Here is a 21,809-nt window from a genome sequence, read left to right on the forward strand (position 1 = left end):
TTCGGTAAGGTAGGTCATCTATTCTCATAATTTGGCCTACTATAGACCTAAAAGATATGACGTAACAAAAACGGGTTTGTTTAATAGACTAACTAAAGAATGGAGTTTCGCAAGTGGAAACACGGTAGACCACGTCACAAAAAGATGCGTGAACTGAGCACTCGGAAGTTACTATGCACAATCGTTAAGTTAGGCTATGATGACAATGCTTTCTGCGTTTGTTTGCGCCCACCTACCAAATGTACTCATTTTGGCCAATTGAGAACCACTGTGATAAGATAGGCCTAACTCTTTTCCTCTGTCTCAGAGTAACCTATACCAGTCGCGTGGATCGCACATCATTCACCCAGCCCGTTGAGAGTACGGTAACCTACCAGTCGCGTGGCTCCTCGCACATCATTCACCCAGCCCGTTGAGAGTACGGTAACCTACCAGTCGCGTGGCTCGCACATCATTCAACCAGCCCGTTGAGAGTACGGTAACCTACCAGTCGCATGGCTCGCACATCATTCACCCAGCCCGTTGAGAGTACGGTAACCTACCAGTCGCGTGGCTCCTCGCACATCATTCACCCAGCCCGTGGAGAGTACGGTAACCTACCAGTCGCGTGGCTCCTCGCACATCATTCACCCAGCCCGTTGAGAGTACGGTAACCTACCGGTCGCGTGGCTCCTCGCACATCATTCACCCAGCCCGTGGAGAGTACGGTAACCTACCAGTCGCGTGGCTCCTCGCACATCATTCACCCAGCCCGTTGAGAGTACGGTAACCTACCAGTCGCGTGGCTCCTCGCACATCATTCCCCCAGCCCGTTGAGAGTACGGTAACCTACCAGTCGCGTGGCTCCTCGCACATCATTCACCCAGCCCGTTGAGAGTACGGTAACCTACCAGTCGCGTGGCTCCTCGCACATCATTCACCCAGCCCGTTGAGAGTACGGTAACCTACCAGTCGCGTGGCTCCTCGCACATCATTCACCCAGCCCGTTGGTAATTTCTATATTGATTCACATTTTTTATCTGCCGTCATTAGGCCTACCATTCAGTATGCATGACTATTTTATTGAATCAACGATTTACCCCTTTTCAAAAATATTGATCGGCGGTAGACATCAATCAACACCAGTAAACAACATGCTAAACGAAAAATTAGACGATTTAAAACCAGTCAATATAGACACCGATTATGAGTGTTACCATCGCACTCCTGTCGGCTTCTACACGCCGATGCTATATTTGTACATTGTGATGTATATAATCACTTATGATAATATTTATAAGTGATATTAATAATTAATTAACCAAATATCCACTCATGCTTTATTTACTCCCAAGAATGTACACGGTTGTCAATTTAAAATTGATAATACCTTTTCGAATATGTATAGTGTATTGATATAGCCAAGTCATAATATAGTCAAATCAAAACTAGAGACTTTAGTCCATTTTTCCTAGTCACGCCAAGTTCCCTTGGATTTAGGACCATTATTCACACAGCCGATTCTCGGTACTGTATATATTTCCGAAGTATAGGAATATTTGGTAATACAACATTGTTTCATGTATCTATAGTAGTAACCTAACCCATAACCTAACCATACATGATACAGGCACCACATGTCATATAAAATACTTGAGTCTGTATTACCAAATATTCCTATGATACTTCGGAAATAGATAGTATGTTGAGATACAGCACTGGGAATCTGGATCCTACGGTACGATTTTACACGATTTCAGGTTATAATACATGGTCTTTTATGCTTTTTGATTTTACCTGCAAAGTTACAATAGCACCCAGGTAGGCCTATGTTCGAGGAATATGCACATTTAAGATAGCATATGGCTGCACGATGTTTTTACGTCACAGGGACACCGACGTGCGCTACAGTACGTCTGTATCACATCTGTGTTCAGGAAGACCAGCTCAATTAGTGCTAATTATTTTTGATAAGAACCAGCTTTTGGAACCACCTTTTGACACACTCGGCTCTCCATTGTATCTTTAAATTCAGTTTGTATGTTTTTTTTCTGTTTTATCTCTGTAACATCTTTAACTTATTCGTATAGTCTGCTTCAACTTTAAATCACCTTTGTTCTTTTTAATAATAGCCAGGATTCGTACCTGCTTTGACATACTCTGCACGCCATACTTTGATCATAACAACAGTTTACAGTTAATTTGATGTTGTTGACTTGTCTGTTTTATCTTGATTTTAACTGATTCGTATCGTGTGATAATGACTTAAAATTCAATAACCTTTGTCCAATTTAATCTGCCTTTCCTTATTAATTATCTTGTTAATGTAACGTCGTATCACTTTTCGAAGTTTCTTTTCCGAAATTTCTAAAACTATGTTGTTTACTACGAGTACGTGGAAAATGAAGTTGGCTTAGCAGTTGTGCTTATTTTGAGAAATACCCGGGTTCGAGTTTTGATAAGAACTCGGGACCCTTCCCATTGTGATAACTGTAGGCTAAATGAGTACCTGGGTAAAAATGCTAGAGAGGATAAGGTGACAAAGATCGCTCTTAAAGCTTTGGTTCCCACTCAGGAGTACGCAACGCAAAGACGTAAGCCTAAAAAACGCAAGCGAATTGACCAATCACAAGCAAAAGTTCGAATAATCCATCGCTTTTGATTGGTCGATTCGTTTGCGTTGCGGCTTACGTCATTGCGTTGCGTCCTAGTGGGAACCAAGCTTAACCGATCATTCTGTACGTTCAGGAATGAATATGGGACTCGCCTTTAAAGTTTTTACCTTTTATTTTAATTACTTAGAATAGATAATATGCATATTTCATAGATCAGCTTTTCTTATGAAATAAGCATTGGCTTGTGTTTTTTATGTTATTTAGAGTATTTATTCAGAATTGATTAACGATATTTACTTTGCTCAATTACACATTTTTCTGCGTTGCATCTAAATGTAGAAGTGATTAAAAATCGATGTGCGTCAATACGCAAACAGCGCCCTCTATCCGTATTGTAATTATGATAATGCAATCGGCATAAGGTTCATCCTTATGCACATATGATATACATTTTAGCGAGCGAAGGCTAAAGTAGCTTAGGCCGTCGGAATCGAGTACATTACTCACTGTGAATCCGGGGAAGCACAGTGCTTGTCGCACTTGGGGGTGGTGCTAAGCGTTACAGTCCCTCTGTATGTGGATTTAATGTAGGGACCTGGTGATTCAGTATTTCCTTTTTTGTTGACGCGTCAATAATTTCAACTTGGAGGGAATCACAGATGACGACCATCTGAAATTGAAGTAGAATCCACCCTTTTCCTACTACTAACTAGTACCGTACTATTACTAGTTCATTAGGTAACAGAGCTCTGTATGCGATAGTCGGCATGACCCGGGTTCGTCTAACTTCAGACGGTTTTGCTCTAAAAAATGTGTTTCTTATTAGAGCGCGGATTTTGTAACATTATTTTTGTGAATAATTTCATTCATTGGAGCAGGAATATTATTTCAGCTGACGTTCACCGAATCTCAAACTTGGTATGTACTTTTTTACTTCTTTTGTCTCTTGTTGTGTACATTACTGTATACAGTTATCATTGGGTTCATCAATGCTATATATATACATTATATATATCTTTCAAATTATATTTACATAGACTGATAAAATACTGCATCGTGTTTTTGTATGTACATTTGTCTACCCACAGAATTCATTTTCGTACCGTAAGTTCCTTGTAAAAAGAAACGATAAACAATAATTACACAAAAGAATTAACTATATTTTCTGACGGATTAAGTTTCTAATTAGACTTTTTTAATTAACAAAAACTCATTAGACCGTTACCGAGTCTACCAATGTATTTTTCTAAAGTATGTTCGTTTTGAAAGTAGTATTGTGCGGGTAGTGAGGCCTTGTACTTGATATAGCTAAACATACACAGTTGGTATTTTCCATTCAAATAGAGGCGAAGGTCAGTGTCTGTTTGTTACAGACTTAAAATGACAATATATCACATATTTATAGCTGTAGCCAACCTCCCTTGACATCCAATGTGATTGTGTAAGTATATTGATAGTGTGCTGGACTATGGTATTTAAACAAATATTACGGTCTCGTAATTTATTTTTGAAAAATAGGTCTAAAATTGTTTCTGTTAATCATTACTGGATAGTGGTACTTTATTTCTAGTCCAAACAAGGAAAGCAATGTTGTGTGTAGTAGTAAAATAGGCCTAGCATTTATATTTACCCTCTCAATGTTCTGTTAATTCTATCTGGCTGAATTTGGCTAAAATAGGAACACAAATTTGAAATGACTACCCATATTCACGTTTTAAATTAAGTAGGACATCCAAAATAGTCGATCCGTTTTCCTCGCGTGGGTAGTGATAGTGTTTTTGTTGAGTGCATATTTGCACATAGCTAAATACAGTATTATTTGAGTACCCTCAAGTACATTATCAAGCCTAAAGACATAAAATAAATAAAAATCATATAGGCGCTAGGCCTATACTGCAGGCTAAACTATTGTTCTAGTCCACAGCATAAGTTTGCTAAATACCAGTAATTAGTGCCAAGTACATAATGATAGGCCTTTCTCTTTAAGGGACAAAGCTCGTTAGATCTGTGTAATATTTCGTAGTTGTGCTCTGCAGATTGAAGATAGTAAAGTTTAGTTACGATTGGAAATAGAAACTGCTCAAGTAATTTAAATGGCTCTATTAATAAATAGGCTTATATAATATAAAGTATCTATATTTTGGTCGATCGTCTATGTGATCTTAATTAATTAAGTATGCCAGATGATTATATACCATGGGGCCTCCAAGTATATCATCGTTTATTGATTTTAAAATTCATTCATTCATCAAAATTGAAATATTCTGGAATGTATACATTATGTTGTAAATATTTAATAGATAGATATAAATAATTGACAAGATCAGAACTGCTTATGTGATCATAGAGACTAGATCGGGTCTTAAATATTGTACAATTTACATTGATAAAATCGTAGAGTAAATATGAAATAAACCGTTTAAAAATGCTAAAACAGCTTGACGTGAACGCTAGCGTAACGGTAAACACCTAAAAAACTACAGGCACTCTCGGTCAGGGTCGGGTTAACCCGAGAACGCTTCAAGTTCACTTTAAGTATGTAAGCATGTGTCACCATGGCAACACACGACCCCCTAGTTATTATAAACTTTCCAAAGAGGATTACCCATGGAAAGTTATTTTGGAAGGAATACACTATAAGACAATTAAACACGAATCGTAAACAAAGAATGCTAACTTTACTGGGTTAATCCTTATTGTTTATAGATAAAGACTTAACGGTAGACCAGTAATAAGATAATTAGTAAGCTGCCTTGGGCTTATTTACTTTTATTCCGTAGGATAACTGAATTCCTATGTGGTTTTGGTAGGGCCAAATAACGTTTATGTTTTTGCTACGCATCACTGGCTCCCATTCACGGTTACTGGTTTCCTATCAGAAGCTCAACAGAGCTCAACTGAGTAAATCGCCTCCTTTTGTTAAAATGTCTGTTTTTCGTTGTTTTTTTGTTTTTGATGACAATTGAAATTCCAGTCGAAATACTCTCTTTTCTTTTATACGCAGTGACTTGGCGGATGACAATGGTCGTGGGAGAAGGCAGTCTGTATGGACAGAATACCAGTTGGCTTTTCCTGTCGTCATTCAGATATTGAAAGGAAGTGTTTCATAGCAAGTATATACTTGCAAGCCTTATGTAAAATTTACCAGTACGTTTAACGATTTAAGGAGGGAGGATATATATTCTATTCGGGCAGTCGGTTAACCGAACCATGGTCGACATGAGGCCAGGGCCCGAAGACACGAGTGAGCGCCGACTCAGCAGCACCTGGGAACATGTCCCGATACGGTCTTTCAAATCACGTGATGAATACCTCTTTGCCATGAAAGAGGATTTGGCCGAATGGCTGGATAATTTATATAGTATTGATATACAACCTGAAAATTTTGTCGAAAAACTGGAAACTGGTATTGTACTTTGCCAGCATGCGAACAGCATTAAGAAACAAGCGGTAGCGTGGAAGGAAATACAAATCAAAAACACAAATGGAAATTCTGACTTGATACAGATTCCATCCGAAGAGGTAAAATATCGTGGAAGTGCCCAACCTGGAACGTTCGTCGCTCGGGATAATATAAGTAACTTCATCTACTGGTGTAGGCACTCGTTAGGCGTCCATGATGTTTTACTATTCGAAACAGACGATCTTGTTATGCGGAAAAATATTAGGAGTTTTATTTTATGTCTTTTGGAAGTGGCCCGAAAGGGTGCTAGATTTGGGATGTTAGTGCCAATGCTTATTCAATTGGAGCAGGAGATTGATAGAGAGATTGCGTCAGAAGTTAATGGTGAGTCTTCTGACGCGGCAGACGATGCTGATGTAGAGTCTGAACCAGAGCAAGAACCAAAACGACCAGAACCACCACAAAAACCACGGGTTGTGATGACCAAACAAGACCTCATGTCACTCGATGAAATGGTATGTACACCGTCTTTGTTTATATTGCTTACGTTACTTTTATTATGTGTTATTATTTTGTTATTGCCACAGTCACGACAAAATTGAGAGAAATCATTGTATTTTACCACAAAAACAAAAGATCATACATTATATCATCACTGCATGGTACATCAAAACATAAATAATACATAATATAAAACAGTTCACCCCCACTGATAGACCAATAAGAATTATTAAAACTACAGTATACAAATTTGTTTTACCACTAAAACAAATATTTATCACTGGTACTGTATAAATGAAAAATAAATAAATAACTTTATTGACAAACACTTTTGGATCAGTGGAAACACACTTATTAGTAGTGAATAAACACTATAAACCAAACAAATTAAAAATATATATATATATATACCGTAATAAAACAAAGAAACAAAGAATATAAAGCAGGTTACCCGCTGATAGACAAATACGAATTTATTGACAATTTATATAGATAAAAGTTTATCCTATCTAGCTGAAAAAGAAACACAGTTAGCGATGACTCAATGAAAACAGAATGGGTAATAAATTAATATTTCAGTGACTAATGTTGAAATGTACCAGCTAAAACAAAACTAATTCAATTCCCGATTATATAATTAATTTATTCGAACATTTCGTTTTCGTGACTTTAAATACATTTCTGTAATGTGTTGATTATACGTCAGTAGTTGTTGTTTATTTAATGTACTGTATAATAAGTAGTTACACTTTATTATCCGCCATGTTTAATATGTGTTTAGTCATGCGTGTGAACGTGTTACGGATGTGACGAACTTGGTTCTACGTAACTGCTGTTTAGTTCCTATTACTGTAATATAATTTAATATTTGAGTGGAACCTTTAGTGTTTACGTAAGCAATTCATTTAAAAAATAAAACACTCGAATAATGTTTGTGTACGTTTAATTGTATTTTTAGTAGAAAACATTTGAATTTGAAAGAAGGAAATGTATTTTTGTTTAAATAGGCCTACACTCACTCTGTGCAACCACCGGTCAATTACACTTTGTCGCCGTTTTCAGACCCTAAACGTCATTTTCATAGAATAATCCAATGCCGCATAACAGAACTTGCGCATAACGTCGCTTATGGCACATTTTACTAATAATCATATTAATTACGTAATAAATGCTACAGTATAATACGCCTATGGAACGGAAAGGGCGCACAAAAACATCCGTATTCAGCAATTACTGTTTTGTGGTAGGAAATACGCACGAATTATTTTAAAGTTCAACGCCCATTTTATTCATGTACAGAGAAATGTATGTGTAGGAATTGATGATTCGGCGAGAATACTAGGTAAATACTGTTAATTTACTCGTATGTGAAGAAGACGTGCCGGTACAATTTTGAGGTTGTAAACGCACGTCTGTGAACTCGGTACCTTTTCGTGACCGTGTACATGGAAGTTTCCAGGCGATAAATGGGGATCTGAAAAAACTGTGAGTGTCCCAGGTGTTAGGTCGACAATAAAAAACAAATAAACAAGACAACTATTATTTGTCGTATAAAGCAAGGTACCGTTTCGTCTCCACCTGGATAGGATCAACAACAATTACTGTCATTCACACCTAACAGATCTAATTAAACTCTCGTTCTGACCATTGTGATCGAGTAATCTTTTGTTTACGGAAAGTGTACTGGACATAATGCTTCCACACCATGTTTTTTAAATTTTATTTAGGCATACTGTCCCATTCAAACTGCATCCCATTCCTGATCCCATCTCGTGACCCCCTTCTGAGTATTAACTTGACAAATACCTGACGCTCATTAGCGCAATCAATCTTATTTCTTTGTTGTTATCTCCGATTCTGCAGGCCGTGTATCGAAGAGCTATTATACATCAATTACCGTGGCGAGCGCGGTACTTTGGGTAACGGTAATAAATCACCCTTGGTCGTCTGCTCGTGACCCCTCTACCTCCCACTGTAGCCGTAGTTCATTATATAACCCACTTTGTATGATATATTTATATGGATCATCATGGATAAATATATCATGTTTTCCCGCTATTCTAGAACTTAATTTGTCAGCACAAATACTATACGCAACCAATACCAACAAGTACTGGTGGGATATAAATGACGTCATGACCTTCTACAATCTGATGCGGCATAACGCCAGCAATCATACAAGCGTTTAATATCAAAACTGTCCTCACTCCTCCCCGGGGCAACGCGCCATTCCCCCACAAATCGCCGGAGCCTACAGCAACGATTAGCAGCACCCATTTCTGCTAATCTTTCTCATTTTCTGCACGTCATCATCTACCTCACAAACACCTAGTACGGAAATTGTGACGAGTTCAGAGAATCGTATCTGTGTGAGCATTGCCATATTTTCTGTCACAAATCAATGCAATGTCATGAGTATTGATATTGGTTGGCAAATAACCATCGTGAAACGTTCTTACAGATAAAAATTAATTGCTTGCTTGGCACATACTATATTTTACAGTAAACATTTTGTTTAGTGCAAATGGATACTGGTAGGTGTACAGTATATGTTCTCCAGTTCACGAGCGGAAAAATATTCGAAATAAATCCACTAAATCTAAAAATAAGACCATTTTTAAAAGATCATACGTAAAATATGAGGATTCTGTGATCGATCGTCAGGTGGTGGGAAGTAGATGATTCACAATCTTAATAGACATTTGTCAAATATAGTCTGCTTTATCGAATATAGTCTGCTGTCATCTCCACTTTCGCTTACGGCTGGAAAATTACTAATTATATATGAGTGACGGTGATTGTTTTAGTCACAGTTACCGTCATCTCTAGAATGGCTATTAATATCTGGTTTTAAAATAGCAATATACTATTTACTTAATTAAGTAGCCTTATTAATTAGTACTGTAAATCTCGGCAAGGATTTCAAGAAGAATTATTATTTTCTTAACGAACGAAATTTTCCTATTATAAAATTGAATAGAACTAATTACTGTAGTATCGTTGTGTTAAAATTATTGTAATCATTATGATATGATATGATTATGATATGATTTTAGAAACTGAAACAACAAAATGCATTGTACTGAATTTTTGTTATTCTGTAGTGTAAACCAATGTCAGACGTGCACATTGCCATCATTTGTCGTCGGTTCGCATTTTTACTTACAATTTGTCGAAAGATGTGTACTACTTTATCGGTATTTTGAAAAATTTCTGTTTCTTGAAAATGCAATGTTAACGCAGTCTAAAGCTCTGTCTACACTATCAAACTGGTTTGACAAAAAATGTAATGTGCCCATATATGGACACTAAACTATAAGAACCGATTGCGCAGTAGGCCTTGTTTAATGAATGAATTGACACTTTGAATGGAATATTCCATTCACCGATGCCACACTAGTACAGTTTAATAGTATTATTGCTTTGTGTTTCCTAGAATTTACTTCGCTATGACCTTTCGTTGAATCATAACTAATACAAAAATGTTATTTTATAAGATCATCCAAAAATAGCGAGTAAAATTTCGAATTGTTATGGACGAGAGTGGCGACTCTCTTTATTTGCCGATGAAATGAAGCACTGTAATGATGCCTACTGGAGAGGGGGCTGAATTGTACTTCCTATGTTCCTATCAGGGAGTTGTAAAATAACAACTCCCTGTTCCTATCATCTTAATTATATGTCAACAATTTAATATAGACCTACAATCTTTGAAAATGTCCTAAGTGTACATCATGGTATAAACTTAGATCTCAAGTAGGCCTACACCAGAAACTAATTTTATACCTCCATGGTCAACTGATGTATTCGTCAATGGCGACCATGTGTCTTTAGAAGAAGACGGCTACAAGATCAGTAACATAAGTGAACCATTCCAGTGTTGTTTTTGTTTCCATACCTATCGTGTTTAGGCCTACATTTTGTATTGCTGCATGTGTGTTATGTAAGCTTGTCCTCCATATTGTAGAACTTCATGTTAGTTCATTAGGCGCACTATTTAATTACTTGTATGTTCAATAGGTTTAATTAGTTTCGAAATATAATTTACATACAGAATAGGTTTATATTGCTTGGCCTTGGAGATAACTAAACATAATCCCTTGGTCTTTGTCACAAATAATTAATTCATATCGGATCGTGTCACTTCCTGTAATTCTCGTGTTTTACCAAAAGCCAAGATCACACTTTAAAATTCAACTGTCCTCTCTTTCGTATTTGAAATTGAAACTTAAAGTAATTATGTAAGAAAATTTCATTGACATGTATATATTGTTGTGTGTCCATGCATATGGTCTATAGCAAACATTACATAGTTATTTTCTAATCCAGATCCCGATGGGGACCGCGGTTCATGTTTTTGCCACAGAAATGTAATAAGTCGAGCGTATTAACGTAGGCCTACTACTAATACATACTGTTTAGGCCTACGTGTCCCCGCGCATACGGACACATGGCAATCATAGATATTTTATGATCGGGGAATGATAATATTCTGCTTTCTACCGAATTGGACACAGATATCAACATGAGTATTCTGCTTCCATTTATTAGCCTACATTTAGATCAGTGGTACGTTATTCTCGTGAGATTCCTTTTTGGTGTACTTTCACAATAAGTACAAAGTAGGCCCCTAATATTAATGTACCGACGTATTCAAAGGTTACAGTGTTTCTCTATTGGAAAGGGTTTTGTCGTATTCTTCACTTCACAGTCACACTCGATCAGTTATTCTACAAATGAAAGATTTCATCTATTTTTCATTACATTTCATCCTGTCGAGTCGTAAATATTCATTAGCTTTTATTCTGTTTTTCTGTTGCAATATCGCTAGGCTGATATTTCCTGAAACACAATGTGAACACGTCTTATCTTAATTCGAACCAATTAAGCATCGGAATTTGATTGTAAACTGTTTTTGTAAGAATTCAATAACATTTATTTCAAAATATTATAAATAATTACAACAGTTTTTGAAGAACTGCAGCCGATTTTAGCAGTCTGGGTTCCAGTTGGAGTTTTGACTTAATATATTAGTAAAAAGATAAATATTTTGGCACATATGGCGTTCCATACGTATACTACTACCTGTATTTTCAGACAAAAATCGAAACGTCTACTGGTGGACTAACATAATAAAAGACAATAAATAAAGACTTTGGGCAATCTACCGATTTCAGGTGCTGTATCTTTGTCCAGTATCAGTCAAACTCTATAGTACCGTATTAGGCCTAAGTCTAGTGACACTGTATCCGGCACACACAGTGGACAAGTATATGCTATTTTATAATTTGAAGATACATTACAGAGATCAATGGTCAATCTTGGCTTAGACATGGCTAGTCTTATATTTTGTCCATTTTAGATGGTCTATGATCAGCATCAGTATTGTTTATAATACGAGGTATCATAAATATCTCATGGTATAAATTATAGATATTGGATACTACAATACAGTTTCATTCATTGGAATACGAACTATCGTGATGTATTTAAACTGACCGTCTAGACTCTTGTCTCCAGTCATCACAAAATCGATACAATTTAATTCGATGATTCTAAATTGGTCACTTGTGATTGGTTGATGTCTGACGAACATTGCTACAGAGGCTAGGCCTGCTCATACCTGAAATGCAGTCGTTATGTTTTAGGGAGCAGACGACCACACCTTTCCGTTATAAGAATGTGACAGGAAATACATAATGTCGATAAAGTAGGCCTATAGGTGATCTGTGTATCCGTACCTCAGGCTCATTCCTAGACATCAAAATATTAATGAATAGGCCTAGCCTTCTTTCTATGATTGGTTAATTATAAAATATGCTATTTATTTATATAAAATATACTTTTAGTTTAACCCACCAACCTCCCCCCCCCCCCCCCCTCCACTTTATATCATCGTATAAAAACTGATAAAAATCTCCAGATCTAAGGTGCCCAACTTAGGTATATTGATTGGTTTTAAAATTCCTCATTTTAGAAATAGTCGTGCTTGATGATAAATAATAACTTATTGATAGTCTAGTGAGGCCGTGGGTGGCGTCATGGATTAAGTTTTAACAATATACGATATCGCAAACATTATTCTAGCTTGGCGCATTGTAATCAATTATTTAGTGGTTTTTGCCTAAATGTTTGCATAGTAAATAACTAAACAAACCATTGACCTTCTCAGTATGAGTAAAATATTAATATTTAAATCTGAAAACATTAACATTGGTTTTGTTGTAACGTATTGGCTGTAAGCATTTTTAGAAATCGTTGGCAGATATCGCTATAGTAGCGCTGCCCAAAGATATTAAAACATAGTCCATATGTTCCCAGAAATCCTTAGGCATATTCTAGGCTAGGCCTGTAGCGTTGGTTTGTTTATTCCAACAGAATGAAAGTCGCGGTCAGGACACTGGCCTAGTTTGTTATGATAAAATCAATTAATTAGGTTTAAAGAAAATCTTTATTTCGGTGTCAAGTTACAATATGAGTAATGTTCTTTGATTGTTCTGTTTCAAATGTCTTGTGAGCGTAATTGATGTGTTTTGAAAATGTTAAACTTGGTCCTATTTAAATGGTTCCATGCAATATGCATTGTGAAGTCCTTATTCAGAGAACATCATCCCTATCAGGCAGCTGGTTCAACCCTAAGAGTGGGGGGTGGGGGGCGGAGGAGATGGGGGAGAGTTCCCGTGAAACGAGGACCGATTTACATTACGGCCAACCTTTATTCTTTGGACACCCTAAATAAGGGGACAATTGGGTCCCGAAGATTTGTAATTAACCTGCGACGTAGGTATGAACTCGAATTACAACCTTGCAATTGTTTGTTTATGAGAAAACATGCGTTAGGTAGAATATAACGATTTCTGTTTTATAAATTTGCGAGTCTTGCTTCCGAACTCGGTCGATTGTTGAAATACAAATCTTAATCACCCAGCAGTTTCGTTATTTGCTTTTTGTGAGGTATCGTTCTCGTATCTGTAGCCCGCGGTTGTACGTGACGTTTGACATCCAACGGTGTACTACCTGTAGGGAAGTCTGTGTCTAATCGACAAGAAAATGTGTGTTTAGCTGCTGTTCCAAAATGACTATGCTCAGTTTGAGTAATTCTATAACGAAAAGAAGATTAGTTAATGGTGGTGTTTAGGGGAGATAGGGAGTTTTAAATGGGGGCCTAACATTTGTAAGGTTATCGTAAGTGCTGACCAAACCCCCCCCCCCCCCACCCTAAATCCTCATATAGTGTTATAACACGTGATTGGCGCATACGGTATTCTATCAAATTTGCTATCCAGTTTTGTTTTTTCACTCTTCTTCTTTTTGAATGCTTATTTATGGCACGCCAGGACGGACATACTTTGTTCATGTTAGGCCTGTGTACCCATCCATGGAAACATATTGTCGTATTTTGTAGGCCTATATTATGTACCGGGCGACGAGACTCTCTTTCTCCTTTTTTTTCTAAATTGACGTCATACTGTGTGTGTGTGATGTATTGGTACACAATTTTTAATTAAGAATCACGGATGATCGTGCGATGACGAATCATTTGTTGGCATTCCTCTCAACATCCAAACATTTCTGTCGGAAACCTGTTAGAATATCAACGTCATTTGTCTACCTTTATGGCAATTACGACATGATTCTAGGTATACGCCGTTTAATTAATGTGATAACATTGCAGTTTACTAACGACAGTCTTAACATTTTACCCAGTGACATTGTCTGTATACTACATTAATGATTTTAAATAGAGGAATGTCACTGAATGGTTCGCGTAACGGCTATGAGCGCTCACTGGCTAAACCCAGGGGCCCCTGAGCTTACATGGCCCCTGAGCAGTGCCCAGAGGAAGAAATATTGAAAAATTGAAATATGTTGAAAAAGCTTAAAACGCCCGGCCTCCAGCGTTGGAGGGCCACTTAGGGTTCCTAAACCAGGGACCTCTGCGTTACGCCACTGATGGTTTGTTACCCTCAGCGTGAATGATTGGTGGGGGTAAGATAGTTTTCATTTTACGCTGACTCCTTGTGTTGTGTTGTCTTGTTTTTCGTTACAATTGTGAAGGTAATGACCACCTCTTTCCTTACAGAGACTACATAAATGTCTACATACGTCACTGCGTGAGCATGCATGTCACTATATCACTGTTTCATAATTTTAAAATCAGTTTTATGTCGTCTGTTCATGGTATCAATTCCCATGATAAATCATATCTCAATAACAGGTACTGCTTATTATTTATAGCTGCCTCACCTAGTTTCATATCTCGGTTACTCGATTTCGTGTGAATTTAGTGGCCATTGCGTGTGAGCACCCCTTTTACCATGGGATTGTGTAAAGGCCAAAAAAGGAAAGCATGGTGCCTAGATTTAGAATATTGAAAGACCAAAAGATGAAAAGGAATTCAGGTTTTCCATTAGTGCTATGGGACATAAAGTATATGGATTAAAATAGTGTTACCAGTGGCATGGCGGTATTATATTGGATTTATTTTTGGACGGCACTGTTGAAACAAATTAGTTATTTTTGGTACATGTGTGTGTAATTAACTGTCTTGTTGTTTTTTGAATGGTCTATTGTCGGTGGATTTACACCGTTTCAAATGTTTTTATACACGACAACCGGTACCAGTCTACGTTTATTGTTAGGAGTCTCCGTTTTGTTACGTTTGGTCTCACTTTTTGTACCATTTGGTCTCCGTTTTCGTACGTTGGGTCCCCGTTTTAGTTAGGTCTACATTTCGTCAACATTTCCTAAATCATACCCTATTTACAGTACAGTACTGCTGTCTTATCTTTATCTTAACTACTAATGCCTGTATAAGGATTTATCATTATCAAGACCCTCGGTTACAATAGGACATTTTACTACACTCATTTTTACTTAGATATGAATATGAACTATTATCCGTTTTTATATAAATCGTATTACCATATGGCTGATCGATTAACGGTATGATAATTGTTCAAGAACTATCGTCAAGTTGTGAACACGTTAGAATTGCAATATGCATAATTCACAGACTAGTCTGTCCGAGGTCATGTACTTGTAATGACCCCTAATGTTGCTGATTTCTTCTTCGCATACACAACATGGAAAATGACGTCAGATTGAAGACTCTCTGGTGATAATCATCTTTTATTGCTTTATTTTATGTTTGTTTCATGCTTATCGATATGATAAATTTGCTAAAATATAGAATCATAAGATACTGTATATTATGAAATAGAATGATGATCCCTACCCGCATTTTAATTAAAATGACCACGCCCAATACTCTCCCACCATTGTTGACAATTTTAGTACCGGTAATATTTTTGCATACATTTTCAAGGGAATACAAAAAGTTGTCTTACATTATAGGCCTATTATATTAGGCCTACACATTATCTCTGTGTTGTTCAATGTTTTCCTTTTTCGTAACTAAAATGAATAACAGGTCTATTTTGAACTTACTTGTCGTCTATGTATTGTAAGGGGCGTGGCACTTGCTTGACCCCACCGTTAAGTATGAATATCGTAATATTTTTGAGAGAGCATGCGTATTCCATTGATACATTACTGTATACGAATATGACGACATTTTTTAACTAGGTCGGTTACTTTTATACAAATCAATCAAATCAAACGGTGTGGCTTATACTGTACTCACTATGATTGATTTATTTAAATGGTTTAGTTACACATTCGAGTCACATAAGTCTTTAATGGAGAAAAGGCCAATGTTGGGCAGTGATACGCAATACATCAGTATTCTATAAAATACTTTGTAACAAATTAATTCTATTGAGAGAACCCCATAAGAAGATGTATACCTAAAGCTATCCTATAGGGGAGGGATATTGTGTTTGTAGGGGTTTGAGTGGGGCGGGGGTGTATTTATTCGATCATGTCTAAAGACAAGTAGATATACCTAGGGAAGAATGACATTACTCCCTCATATACCAGTTGCGGTACTTGATGAGTGTTACGAGAGAGAGTTCTTGTTGAAGCGTTATTAAAATGATTTCATCTCAGCTCATTTGCATATCCTATAGAGGAATATTTTATTCTCCATATACATCCGTTGTGGATTACCATTTCTGCTATAATAATTTCCTGCGTTTGGCCCGATATGTGCCTTGGTTACTAGTGCATGTGTGTTGCGATAGGGGATCCAGTAATAGCAATGATAATGATATACAGTGGCCTATGTTATAGGTAGGCCTACAGGTACAAAATTAGCCATCACATTGTCAGCCCCTCGTCAATATAACCATTGAGAAATAAGTTAACTTATTTCTCCATGTTACAACATATTTTGTAATTTTGACAGATATAGATAAGCTAGATATAAATATTCGATTTGTAAAGTAGGTAAATTTATGGGCCCTTGGGGATAAACTTAAAACCTTTGACAATAAATACATAAACAATTTGTTGTCACCATTTGAAGCGCAATGTATGTTTTTAATTAATAATAGTATCCAATGTTAACATAACTAAATATTATGGTAATTAGTTACATTGCTTGACATAAAATGGTTAGAAAGGGAATGTACCTATAGATTTCCTCATCACTCATTATTTATGTTCAGCAGCTGAGACAACTTGTAAGTACTAATGATATGCTTTATCGCATCCTCTCAACTCTTAGTTCCGTTTCCTCTCTGCTAATAATGATGATTTACATAGTTGTAAAATGTATTTAATGGTCGTAGATCAACCAGCATCATCTGGTGTCATCTTGACATCACTCTCGATGTCAAACATGGTATATATGACGTCATGTTATGACAAGTGGGTAGGGCCTATACTACCACCCGTATGTTTAGCTCTATATAGGCCCTGGTACCGGCATCACTCTGCGATAAGGACGGTATATCATCGCTTATTGTGACAGATTTATAGGCCTACCAATAAGGCACACAACATTATGTTTCGCTCTACCAATTATGGTTCTTTTATATAACAATATTCTCGGCGAAAATTTAAAAAGTATAACCTACACACTTTTACCAGAAGCAAGTACTGTAATAGGATTTAGTGAAAAACCGACACAGCCAAAATCCGGCGTATCATTTCCTAAGGAAACATCATTACCGGATCATTTTGATAAGGATTCAGGTAACGAAATGTAGGCCCACTAAACCCACAAAACACGCCTATGATTGGATTTATCCCCCAGTTTGAGCTTACTCTTCTTTACTCCTTGATGATTACCCTTCTTTACCCCTTCTCTGGTTACTCTACCTATTGCCAATATGTAATATTAGGGACATGGATAGTATACAGCAGTTAGGGCTATTGACTGTTAGTTCGACAACCTCCTGACCTTACCCAGCATTTCCTTCGATTTAAAATTAAACTTCCAGGGGAAATAAAAGCATGGCCCTTAGTAGCAACAGCAATAAAATGTTACAGTTTAATATTTATAAACAATGATTGAAATAATATGTCAAATACACGCATGGGAAAATGATCCACTTATGGTGCTGATATTTATTCTAATCTGCAAACACATGCTATATTTAGGCCCACTTGATATTATCATTATTTTATGGAACATCGTTATTGTAACAACAGCTAATCGACAAGGTCAGATGTCATACGTGAAGGTCAACCATAATCTGAAGACAACTGGCGGATGTACTTCAGGGCAGACGACATTTGAACAGCCGTGACCATCTTGAAAAGTTGAAGACACTAAAGACACATACATTTTCTGTTCACAAAGTGGAAAAGAACACCGACTTTACATAAAGAATACATCTGTGTACATTTCGGCCCAGGACCGATAGCTGGACTTGGGCCTAACTTTGGTCCCTCCTAAAATTACCCAAACCCAGAGGCTAAATAGGTATCCCCGAATCTTCCTTCTGCTTTCCAATTCTCAGTTTGTACCTACAAAAGTTACGATGAAGCCGTAAATTGTTTTTAACAACACTGTTGTTTTCAATTTCCTGTAATTGAAATTCGGAGTCGATTTAAAATTAATATAATCGCTCAAGGCGCTTTTGTTGCTTTTGTCCGACGGAAAAGTCTATTTATGTCCACGCTGGCTTGCCATATCTGTCATCGGTAAAAGGCAGGTGATATAAGGGGATCCGAAATAAGTCTATCATACATTACAAGTTAAGAGTCATGTCGGAATGTAATAAAGTACTCTTCGAACGCATAAAATAAACATAACACCGTGAGGTTCAATGTGTCTAGGCCTGTCATATAACGGAAATAAATGCCCTGCATATCTGGACGCTGATAGCTTTCTATTTTAAACATCTGTCAGCTGGTTTCAGAGATGAAAAAAATGATTGCTTTTATGCATTACCGGTATTCATTCGTGGCTTTGTTCGTTGTTGTATATCGTACCGTATACTGTATAATGATATAACATTCTGGCGTTAAGTTGTTTTTTTAGAGGACATTAGTAATGGATGATTCTCCCTTCTCCCCTCAATTCCATCAAGATGCTAAGTGTATAACTGCTTTTCTCGCGCCGCTCATTTAGGCAGTTATATTCAAAAGAAGGGAAGCATTACAGTTACCATGCAGGAGCTTTTAGTTTACTACTATATTACGGCTGAAAAAATGCGTATTTGGAAACTCGGACTGGGCATGCGCACACGTCTGAAAACATTTGCTAGTAAATATTGAGATGCATGTAGACGGAGTTATCGTAAAATGAGCGACGAAATATTCCTTGTTTAATGCATGCTATTCGACCAAACTATGTATTGTTTCATGAAGGCTACATCATTGTATTTTGAAAATGTAGTAAACAGTAAGCTCGCATATGTTTGGAAATACCATTACGGTACCGTGCATTATGTCCTGCAAGATTCCGATCGCGTGTCTCTTCATCATATCATATAACAACAATTGTCATTCAGATACACTTTATAACAAAAACAAATTAAACGTATGCGTTTGATTGCCAAGAATCATCAATATTAGAAGAGCTTGTTCACCTTGACACTCGAATTTTTGCATTAATATCATTTCGAGTAGAATTGTTTCCAGTGGGTGTTTACAGGATATATTTATTTGTTATACTAATCTGGGTTTATCTTGTTATGGTGCCAGTCGAATGAGATATTGTACACAATAGCAGACACGTTTTATTAGTCACAAATATATTAATATGGGATTCGGTTGCACGACGAGGTACCACATACTAAGACGCAATAGAGCGTAACTTATTACGCATGGATGCACAAACCAATCCGCGCTGTGACAGATTTTGCAACTACGCCAAATGTTGTTGTTTTGGTGTCGTAGCGGAAGTTATCGCAACACTGATTGGTAAACATTAGACTTGCTCCAAGTTTTTTTTTTATGTTTTTCTCCACCAGTCAGTCTCCGTTTCGATTTTTGTCTGTAAATTACATCTCAAGTACACGTTTGAAACGCCATGTGTGCCAAAATAAATTAAATCGAATCCCCGTCTAGAACCTAGACTAGGTAAACATCATGCGCACATCGTTACGCTATGTTGCTTCACATGGTGCTCGGAAAGTCCATTGTGAAATGTATGTACTTGTGTCTATTTACATAATGTAAATAGTCTGATATCACTATCAGTTCCATCCATTAAACTCGACTGGTGGGGTTGTTAAAACATATTTGATTTAAAGTGGGTACCTTATTTCAAGGGTGGCTATAAATAATACACTATAGATAATATAATTTATTTGCTGTGTGACTCATAAAACCCATGATGGAAACATTCTGTCCAAAATATAAAAAGGATTGTCAAAGCGTAATAATATCGCACATGTACAAATATGCACAGTCAAACTATCGATTACATGTCACTGATTATCAGATTGATAAAATGTAACATTCAAGTGAATGCTGAATACTACACGTACAGTACAGGGGCTTGTGTAGTCTGGGTTCCAGACGGAGTTTTGACAAGGCCAGGTGCGGGCAAAAAATTTCTATTGATCATACATTCCAATAATTATCGATCTATAGTTTCCCCTATGTTTCATAATTTTTGAGATTTTATTTGTGTTACACGAGCTTGTTGAAAATAAGCACTTTCTTATCAGTGGGGGGATAGTTCAAATTACACAGTAAAATCTCTATTCTTTTGTACACAAATTTTGTAAATAGAGAGGCATTTTAAAAAGCTATGAAAAATAAACGGTGTGGTAAAAAATGTTATCAGATGACTAAATATAGGTAATATAACTTGAATATTACATTTCTGGTATTTTTATTCAACTTCAGATTTTTATTTTCATGCTATAGCAAAAATTATCCACCGTATATCCACCATTTTTTTTCACCTTCTAGGGAGTCACCAGACATGTTATTACATTAGGTTAACTACCTAACTACTGAAAAAAAGTCTTCCTGGTTTTTATGGAAGAATTTTGCCAAATTTTGTATTTGACCATATTAAGGGAAATTCATGTTTTTTCATCTTGATTTCTGTTACAAATATTTGATTTATGTACAATTAACCAAATATTATATTTAAAATTCATGCCTGTATCTGAGCTTTAATAGTAAAAATATAAATATTTTGGCACATATGGCGTTTCATATGTATACTACTTGAGCTTGTATTTCAGAAAAATATAGAAAAGCTTAGAAATAACTACAGACTTGGGGAAAGTCTAGTGGGGCCTATGTGGAAAGTCTAGGGGGCCTATGGGAAAAGTCTAGGGGGGGCCTATGGGAAATGGATTTTAGAATGGAAGGGGATATAAGCATATTGAATTGTGTTGGTTATGGTTAGATGAATGGATAAAAGACCAAATAAATATCTATATAACTTTAATGAACGTCTATAATAATGAATGACGAAGAATACAGAGCATAGTATTAGTATGGATAATTAATTGTACGGAATTGTAAAGACCAAAATCATGATAATAATTGTGGGCGGAAAACTCTTCTTGAAAATAGGATTAATTGCATATACCAATGTTGAATAATGTGGTACCGACTAGGCCTACGGTTAAGGTCTAATTCATCCATGGATTAAGCATGGATATGAATTGACCTTGATTTCTAGAATTACTGTATGTTGCGTAATATTTTTACAATTGTAATATCAACACCACAATGAATATGAAACGCCTACAGAGCCACATCATTAGGTTCACGCACGCAAAATCGTCGCGTCCATAGATTCATAATTACTTTTATGAAACACACACAATGCTACTGTATTCATCAGATCGACATTACAAAGGCACTATGTGCGTTCCATAGTTCTAACTTTAAATGTTTATTATGCTTAGCACCTCAAAATGCTTTGGCATGTAAAGTTATACTAATCGGGACACATACAGCTGTGTTGTGTCTTTGGTGTGAAGATA

The 21,809-nt window shown here is 36.6% G+C and overlaps 1 protein-coding gene across 2 annotated transcripts in view; it reads left to right on the forward strand.

The window, feature by feature from the left end:
* The first annotated feature begins 3,045 nt into the window (after positions 1-3,045).
* LOC144834477 (uncharacterized) overlaps positions 3,046-21,809 on the forward strand; it is a 31,124-nt gene continuing 12,360 nt past the window's right edge. For both annotated transcript variants that reach the window (XM_078689280.1, XM_078689281.1), the window contains exons 1-2: positions 3,046-3,512; positions 5,599-6,512. In XM_078689280.1, coding sequence (XP_078545406.1) covers positions 5,805-6,512 — 708 coding nt within the window. In that variant the 5' untranslated portion in view covers positions 3,046-3,512; positions 5,599-5,804. The remainder of the gene's footprint in view (positions 3,513-5,598; positions 6,513-21,809) is intronic.

Source organism: Antedon bifida, chromosome 2 (assembly GCF_963402885.1).
Source record: "Antedon bifida chromosome 2, ecAntBifi1.1, whole genome shotgun sequence".
NCBI lineage: Eukaryota > Metazoa > Echinodermata > Crinoidea > Comatulida > Antedonidae > Antedon > Antedon bifida.